This window comes from Crocodylus porosus, unplaced genomic scaffold (genome assembly GCF_001723895.1).
Source record: "Crocodylus porosus isolate Cpor-Errol unplaced genomic scaffold, CroPor_comp1, whole genome shotgun sequence".
Lineage (NCBI taxonomy): Eukaryota > Metazoa > Chordata > Crocodylia > Crocodylidae > Crocodylus > Crocodylus porosus.
In genome coordinates, this window is record NW_017728947.1 from 96,527,096 (window position 1) to 96,536,196 (window position 9,101).

At 50.2% G+C, this 9,101-nt stretch overlaps 1 protein-coding gene across 1 annotated transcript in view; it reads left to right on the forward strand.

The window, feature by feature from the left end:
* Positions 1-4,416: 4,416 nt before the first annotated feature.
* YY1 (YY1 transcription factor) overlaps positions 4,417-9,101 on the forward strand; it is a 40,274-nt gene continuing 35,589 nt past the window's right edge. Inside the window, exon 1 of the mRNA XM_019552509.1 lies at positions 4,417-5,348. Within this exon, the coding sequence (XP_019408054.1) occupies positions 4,655-5,348 (694 nt within the window). The 5' untranslated portion in view covers positions 4,417-4,654. The remainder of the gene's footprint in view (positions 5,349-9,101) is intronic.

The following is a 9,101-nucleotide window of genomic DNA, read 5'->3' on the forward strand; positions in this document are numbered from 1 at the left end:
GAAGGTTAAAAACTAAGAAAATGTCAACATTATTAAAATATTGTGAATAACTTTGCTCTTTTTTTCCATTTGAAACAATGTAAGATACATTTTTGTCTCAGTTTGGGATGGAAAATGGTTTTTATCTTGAATATTTTCTTAAGAAAATGCAAGGTTCTCCACCTTGGGAAGAAAAACCTGCAGCATGCCTATAGGCTCATCTGTGCTATGCTGGCTAGCACTACATACAAAAAGGACTTGGGGGTCATGATTGACCACAAGATGAACATGAGCCTTCAGCGTGATGCTGCAGCTAGTAAAGCGAGCAATGCTGGCTTGCATCCACAGAAGCTTCTCAAGCAGATCCCAGGACATCGTTCTCCTGTTGTACTCGGCCTTGATGAGGCCGCAGCGGGAGTACTGCGTCCAGTTTTGGGCTCCACAGTTCAAAAAGGATGTGGAGAAGCTTGAGAGAGTCCAGAGAAGAGCCACGCACATGATCAGAGGTCAGGAAAACAGAACTTACGATGACAGGCTGAGAGCCATGGGATTCTTTAGCCTGGAAATTGCAGGCTCGGGGGCAATCAGGGGTGCTCACCAGGATCTGGGGGAACATTTTGTTCACCAGAGCGCCCCAAGGGATGACAAGGTCAAATGGTCACAAACTCCTGCAAGACCACTTCAGGCTGGACATAAGGAAGAATTTCTTTACTGTCTGAGCCCCCAAGGTCTGGAACAGTCTGCCAGCGGAGGTGGTTCAAGTACCTACTCTGAACACCTTCAAGATAAATTTGGATGTTTAGCTTGCTGGGTTCCTAACAATGACTCCTCCTGACTTCCTGCCCCTGGAATAGAGGGCTGGACTCGATGATCTTCTGAGGTCCCTTCTGGCCTGAATGTCTATGAAATCTGTAAGATGGGAAAATTGTTTCCCTCTTAGATCTAGGGTCCATCATGTCCCCTTGCACTCTGGTCAGCTCTACAATTCTATTCAGCGTATCAGTCCATAATCTACCGCCATGATTCTGTTCTGTGCAAGCAGTGGTAGTACTCAAGTACAGACAAATCAGAAGATCCCATTTTTGAAGTTTATCATGATAAACTGAACAGAAAATGTTTAAAATTAAACCGCCACTTGATTTCCCCTGCCCAGACATCAGCAAAGTTCTTACTCCCATAATAATTCCAGGACTTTTTTTCAGGATCGGGTGCAATTTGACTTCCCTTGTAGCCAATGGTAGATGTAGCACAGATCTCTAGCAAAACAAGAGCTAAAACATGTGTTATTAACGTGACTTTTTGAAAGTGGCTGAAAGTAGCAGTTACTAAGTTGTGTGCATGGTAAGGATCTTTTGGAAGTACTACAGCATGGTGTGGTATGGGTGGTTACTGTGCTGTATGCATGGTGGATGGTTAGATTTCACTGCTATGTCACTGTAGCAGCACACTGAGGAAGAGTGCACTCCTATGGTGACGTAGCTGGTAGACCCGCATAATTGCTAGGTTGCCATAACGTGTTGCTACATTGCCATAGGGCAACGTGTAGACGTGCCCTAAGTGTAGCATTCTAAGAATACATGTAAGTGCGATATTGGGCTAGGACAAAAGGATTCCCAAATACTTCACTCCTAAATGGCATTCTCTTCTAGGCTAGTAGTTCCTGAGAGGCTGGAGACTAATCCTGTTGTTGATGCAAGTATTGTCTATCTTGGGCCTCAGACCAGTGTAACTTTGTGGGAAAAGTCATGTTCAGGGGCAGCATGAAGAAACAGTTTTCAGCTGAATGGTTTATTTGTATTTAAACAGTGGCTACATGAAAGCTGCACAAATGTGTGGAGTATCAGTAGTCCTGACAGATGGGTTAGTGGGTTTAGTGCAGGTATGGTGAGAAATTGTTACAAAAAATGAAATGCATCACAACTACCACCAGCACATGAATTATTAAAAAATGAAAATATTATTTCACAGTCAAGAAACTTGGTAATTTTTAGGGAGAATGAGTGAAAAGGTGTAAGGAAGGAAGGAATGAGAAAATGAGGCAAGGTTTACAGTGTGATAGGAAAGCAGAGCTACATGGTTTTAACTAATTTTAAAATAATGGAGCTTTCAGTAGTAATCTGACAATACTCATTTGTAGCTTTTCTGTCTCTATTAAGGTTGTGATAAATCAGACACTTGTTTCCAAGTTGATTAACTAGTTTCATGGATAAATACCTCTATCTTCAGCCTGAACTTAATAACCCCTAGCTGTTTTATGGCACCTTTCCTCAGTAGCTCTTGAAATGTTTTGCAGAGGTCTCCTAAGTCCCGTTCTAGCATGCTATCCACCAATCCATCCTTTTTGTAAACGCTTTGACCTCTGTATTTTTAGCTCAAGCAATGAACATTACCTTGCAAATAGGAAGCACCTTCACATAATTCCAATAGGGAAAACAACACACCTCAGTGTGTTCTGTGTATATTTAAATGCAAATGCACTTAACCCATTTTAAACCTACTGACAAGAAAACACATTGATGAATGCAGGGTAGTTGGGGTGGTATGTTTTTTCCTTTGCAGCCCTTCACATGGGAAGCAGCATGTTTGGGGGAAAAAATGCCTTGAAGGAATTGTGGAACAGAATGGTCCCACAGTGGTGGTGTAAAGAACTGAAATGGAACAGACTGCAGCAGAAACCCATTGACTTTTTTAAAGCATTGTGCCTTTTTCAGTGATTGAGGAGTTTGTGTTTTCAGAAGACTAAGACAATAGAGTTCTTTAAAAAATTTGGTTGTTTTTACCTGGCATCCCTGTCTAGGGGTAAACTGATTCAGTCTTAATTCCTTGGTATAGGGAGTAGAAAGCACCTTGCCTCCACGCCCATCCTCTTCCTTCCACATTGAGGAGCAAATATTTATTCTGCACATGTGATGGTCACTTTACACAAGAGGAATTCCACAGAACTGGAGAAGAGCAGAGTGCTACTACTATTCAGCTCTATGTTTTGGAGGTTGGAGTTGTTATTGTTTAGCTTGACAAAGGGGTTCCACTGGTTTTAATCTACAAATTCAGATTGAAGATTGCCTTCATTTCTGTTGGATTACCCAGAAGCATTCCTAACAAAAGCTGGATTTTCATTTTCCATTATTTTATGAGTGAATGAAACAGCTGGAAAACATTGCTGCTTACAAGTACATAATATTACAGAAACAAGTAACTTCTTTTCCCTGTGCAGGCAGCAGGCCTGGAAAACTCCAACAGGCTGTCATCATCCTGCAAAACTTCCTTGTAGAGACACATGGCACTCTTCAAGCCCAGTCCAAAGAAGGCAGCATCTGAGGCCCCTGTTCCTCCATGGGAACTGACTTCCAGAAGTACCTTGTGCAGGCACCAGCTTTACCCCAGTGGATCTTCCTGTGGGATTGAACTCCTGAGGGTACACGCTTTCTTCGTGCAATCAACAGCTTGTAGGATTGGGTCGTAAAGAGAAGGAAGCAAGGAAGGCAGGCATTTCCCTAAGTGATTACAACATAAGGGATGCATTTTGCTGGCTTTGGTCATTTCTTCCAGGCATTGCTTTTGCTGTGGATCCCCTGTGGCCTGTCGGGGTGTGAGGTCTGTGCTGTGTTGGGGTTGGGAGTCTAGATCAGAGGTTCCCAAACTGACAGACTGCGCACCAGCAACTTAAAACGGTACAACCTTAAGTATCACCGGCAAGTTCCTGTCATAGAAAGTCATTATGATAAGTCTGTTAATGCGTACCACAGGTTGGGAACCGCTGCTCTAGATGATGGGCTGTAGGGGGACGATCCTGCCCCAGGTCCGGCCTGGACTAGGCCTGCGGGCCCTTCCCACCCCGCTGCATCCACGCCTTGCTGCGTCTGCACGCAGGGACCGCTGGCGCAGCCCTGGCCCGGGCGCCACAGCGGCTCCGGGGAGGCGCCTGAAAGGGGCCGGGACGACCTCGGCTTGCCGCCGCGGCAGGTCCCGGGCCGTCCGGCTCTGGCGTCTCTCCCCTCTTCTGGGTCTTCTCTCTCGTCTTTCGCTTGAGCCGAGCCGGTCCCGCCCGAGGCCGCGGACAGGCTGCCCGGCGCGGTCTGGCTCCGCCCGCAGGTAAGGCGAGGCGAGGCGAAGGCCGACCGAGGAGGAGCGGAGTAGAGCTGAACAGGCCCGCCCCTCCCCCGGCCGGCACGTCCGTGCGTGTGGGCAGGGCCGCGGGGGAGCACGGTCATGGGTGGGGGAAGGCGTGGCCCCACCCCCACACCTCCGCATAGGCTGCGGAGGTCTGGAAGACGGGACCCCGCCGCTCGGCGCCCTCCCATAGGCCCTTCGCAGGTAAAGGGCGGGACGCTCGCGCCAGGCTCTTTCCGATAGGCCGCTCCCCGCGTTGGGGCGGGGCGTGCGGCGCCAGGCGCGCGGCGATAGGCGGCGGCACGCGGAGGAGGCGGGGGGCGTGTCCCGGAGGCGGCAGCAGCAGCGGCCTCCCGGGGCTGGGGTACGTCTCGGCGGAAGTCTCGCGAGGGCGCGGAGCCGGGATTTGGCGGCTGCCTGCCTGCCTCCCTCCCTCGCTGGCTGCGCGGAGCTGGTGTTTGTGTGGAAGGGGGCGGAGGAGGCGGAGGAGGAGGAAGCGGAGCGGAGCCCGAACCCGAGCCCGAGGGGAGCGGAGCGGCCCCCGCTCCCCCCCGCCGCCGCCGCCATGGCCTCGGGAGACACTCTGTACATCGCCACGGACGGCTCGGAGATGCCGGCCGAGATCGTGGAGCTGCACGAGATCGAGGTGGAGACCATCCCGGTGGAGACCATCGAGACCACCGTGGTGGGCGGCGAGGAGGACGACGACGAGGACGACGAGGACGAGTGCTGCGAGGACTGCGGCCCGCACCACCCGCCGCACCACTACCACCACCATCACCACCACCACCACCACCACCAGCCCATGATCGCGCTGCAGCCGCTCGTGTCGGACGGCGACCCGAGCGGCGCGGGCGGCGGCGGCGCAGGCGGCGGCGGGGGACAGCTGCACCTGCACCACCACCACCAGGAGGTGATTCTGGTGCAGACCCGCGAGGAGGTGGTGGGGGGTGACGACTCGGACGGGTTGCGCGCCGACGACGGCTTCGAGGACCAGATCCTCATCCCTGTACCGGCGCCCGCCGGCGACGACGAGTACATCGAGCAGACGCTGGTGACCGTGGCGGCGGCGGGCAGCAAGAGCGGCGGTGGTGGACGCGTGAAGAAGGGCGGCAGCGGCAAGAAGAGCAGCAAGAAGAGTTACCTGAGCGGGGCGGGCGGCGGCGGGGCCGAGGGCGGCGGCGGCAGGAAGTGGGAGCAGAAGCAGGTGCAGATCAAGACCCTGGAGGGGGAGTTCTCGGTCACCATGTGGGCCTCGGGTGAGTGCGTGCCGGCGCTGGCCCGGCCGGTTTTGTTTTGAAGGGAGGCCATGTTGGGATGTGTGTGATGGGCGCCGCCATGTTCCTCGCCAGGGCAAGTATGGCGGCTCCCCCGAAAAGATGGCGGGGCCTTGCGCTGCTCCGGCTGCTGGCTCCTGCCCGGCTTCGGCGGGGGGAAGGAAAAGATGGCGGCGGCCGCCAAGATGGCGGCGGGGCGGGGGGGATGGGTGGGGGAGGGGCGGCGCGAGGGAGGCCGCGCGCCGCTGGCTCCAGGACTAGGCCGCAATGGCGTAGTTTCTGCGGCAGGGGGAGGGGGGGAGACGGCGGGCGGGGTGCGCAGGCCGAGCCGAGCCAGCCTCCTGCCTCGTCCCTCCCCCGCCACCGCCGCTCCCTTCCCCGCCGGCGGCCCTCGCTCCTCCCCGCCCTTTCTCTGGCGCTCGCGTCCCGCCCCCCGCGCTCGCCTCTTTCTTTCCCCGCCCGCCCGCGGCCCCATTGGGTTGCGCGCTCATGCCGGGCGCGGCTGAGGCGCGACCGTTACTGGGGGAGGGAGGAGCGGGAGCAACCGCGGGGCCGGGCCGGCCTCTGCCTGGCCTGGTGCGCGAGGACGACGCGCTCTCGCTGGGAAACCCGGGGCCGAGGGGGCTGCGTCCCCGCCGCAGCGTGGAGGTGGATCCCGATTGTGCTTAGTGGAGCCCCGTCCCTCCCTCCCTTTTAGTGCCCGGGCTTGTGCGGGGCAACGTCTAGGCTCTTATTCGGCTGTGGGACGAGCAGGCGGCAGCCCGCGGGCCTGGTCTGCTGGTGGTTTCTGCGGAGCAACCTCAAGCCACATCAGGTCTCCCCCTCTGGAGGGGAGGGGGTGCTGTTCTGTGGCTGGGGAGGGATACTTCATCCCTCCCCTCACTTTCAAAGAGCTTTGGAGAATGAGTGGACCTGACACTAGGCTGTCCCTGCAGAAATTATTTCCACTGTGGAAGTTTATATAGTTGCGCTGAGTGTTTCTGTACTAATAAATAGCCACTCTGATTAAGTGATGTGGATTGTATTCCCACCCTTTAGAAGGGGTGTAGATCAAAGTTTTGCAGATTGAATACCCTGCATAAAAATATGCTGACAGTTCTGGTTTGGTTTGGTTTATGGGTCCCAAGGAACAGGCTGGGATTTCATCTTTGTCTTGTGTAACTGGCTGATACTCTTTGAATTCCAACCTAAAGATTGCTTCAGTCCTTAAGCAGGTGGAAGATAACGATTTATTTAACTTCTGGACTGTTCTCAAGTATTTTTGTATGGCCACTTAAGTCTGTTCTTTGTCACAGATAGGGAAAGTGCTTTGAATTCTGTTACCTATGAAAGCTGAAATACTGTTGCAAAGGGGGAGTGGTATGGGTCTGGTCTGCTGCACAAAATGCAAATAATGTTATGTGGGGTATTACTTCTGTGGTCAGGGTGTCTTGCTGAGAGTTAGTATCTAGAATTTTTGCTAGAAGCCTGATACTTAATTGACAGGTAAATCTCCTTAAAATGACCTGCCTCTGAGCAGGACAACTCTTAGCATATAGGTAACTATCAAAATATCTGAGTGCTTCACTTTGTGTACCAACAAATGCCATTTAACTCTAGACAAAGGGTCATTCTTGGCATTTGCCTGAAAGGAAAACCAGAAAGGAGCTGAAGTTCACTAAATGATGGCCAGTGGTATCTGCTGTTGAAGTAACTGAAAATCAGCCATGCCTGACCCAGGGGACCACTGAGCAAACAGATTGTGGGAGCTTGCCAGGATCTGTTAGCGAGTGCGAGCATGTGTTAGAGCTCGGAATTTCAAAGTGCTTACTAGAGTGCATGTTTAGAGCAGCTTTTACATATAAATTGTTACTTGGTTTAAAATTGAGATGTTATGCATGTAATTAGTGGGCCCAATTCACCTCCCACTTAACCCTCTTACATTATGGCAACTCCATTGATTTCAGTGAATTTGCTAATTTTATAGTGAACATGAGTCTGATCCTGTCTTTCTTCTTTCAGGGATTAAATTGTACTGGAACTACTAACTGGATGAGAAATAGTTATGAAGTACCTATTTTGACTTCTTTTCTAGCAGAAAAGATTCTTTTATTTTGGAAAAAAGGTCTTTTTACCCTTTGGTTTGTGCTGCCTGGATTAATATTACCTGTTCAATTAAAGCAAGCTGTTGTGAGGTTCTCAGAATTTATTAGATAGGGTCGTATACCTCTTCTAAGGCAGATCAAATGTAAAAGCAGGTGGAGTGGCTTGTGGTCACATGGGGAAGTCCTGAGACTTAATTGTCAAATCTGTTTTCAGAAGTACAAAATGTATAAATGGAATCGATACCAGAGCTATTCCAGAAGAGCAAGACCAAAAACTCCAACTCCCCTGAATGGGGTAGGGTAGAAACTTACTGTTACTGTATTGTCATTGCACAAAATAGGAAGTTAGATGCTGCATGATTCAAATCTGGTTTAAATGATTGTTTTAAATCTTTCGGACAATTGAGTCAATTTAAGGAAAAACCTGTCCCCATGGATGTAAATAAACAGATCTCTACTTGTCTAGCAAGACTAGTTGTCTGATGGGCATATAATAGCAAGTTCATTAAAGATAGGCGACCAAACAAGGGAGCTGTGTCAGGCTAAAACAATGAATGCTGTATGGCTGCTCTTGGGTATTTGAATGGGGAGCAAAAATACTTTGCCTTCAAACACTGATGAGCACCAGAAATTAATTCTGCTTACTGTTTTCCACTGTTATTGAAGTAATCGTCCAGTTCCAAAGTAATACTCAGAACTTGTGTGCAAGTGCACGTTATATATCTCTTGTAAAATAGCCATATAGTAGCTGTCTGGTAGCAGTGTGCTTACAAAAGTAGCGAGAGACTCCAACCTGCTCTAGTTATATGGTCACTAAGTCAGTTTTACCACTGTTGGCAACCATTTAGGCTGGATGTGAGTTCACTTAAGCTTGCTTGGCAAGGTTCTTTGGGTAGATGTGTGATACTTTTATTAAATGAACTGAGTAGTTGTGGGGGGGAAGTTCTTAACAAGCTTTTGGGCACAGTCACCCTTCATCAGGCAGGCATAGGAAGTCTCTGCTGTTCTAAGACTCCAAGGAATGAGAGAAGCTAAAAGTGTGACAGGATGTCAGTGAGCATGTAAATGGGTAGAAATTAGAAAGACAAAAGGTAAAGTAGGGAAGTGGGGGTTAGGGAGCCAAAGGTGAGTAAGATTAAGTTTGCTTGGTGTGCTTCTCTGATATCAGAACTTGTGACAAAGTTGCTTAATTGAAATAGGCAGGAAAGCCTTATGCCAGTCTTTCAAATTGGCTTCAGTGTTTTATTTATTTATTTTAATTTGGAAAGCTCTGAGATTCCTTTTTCATATGCATGGAAACATGTGGAATGTGAATTCTTACTGTTTTTACTTTAAATTTGAAACGTACATTGGCCCAGCCTTAACTTTGACTTGGTGCCTTGATGAAATTAATTGAAATAAATCACACGTCTTAGAGCTGAATGGTAAAGCTATTAGCCAAAGGGTGCTCCTGAAGTAGCACAAGAGGACTTGCTGTCAGTGAGCAAGGCCATAGTTAGTTTCATAGTTTCTAGGGTCAGAAGGGACCTGAGCAGATCATCTAGTCTGACCCCCTGCCGTGGCAGGAAAGAGTACTGGGGTCAAACGACCCCAGCAAGATGTGCATCTAACCTCCTCTTAAACACCCCCAGGGTAGGAGCCTGCACCACTT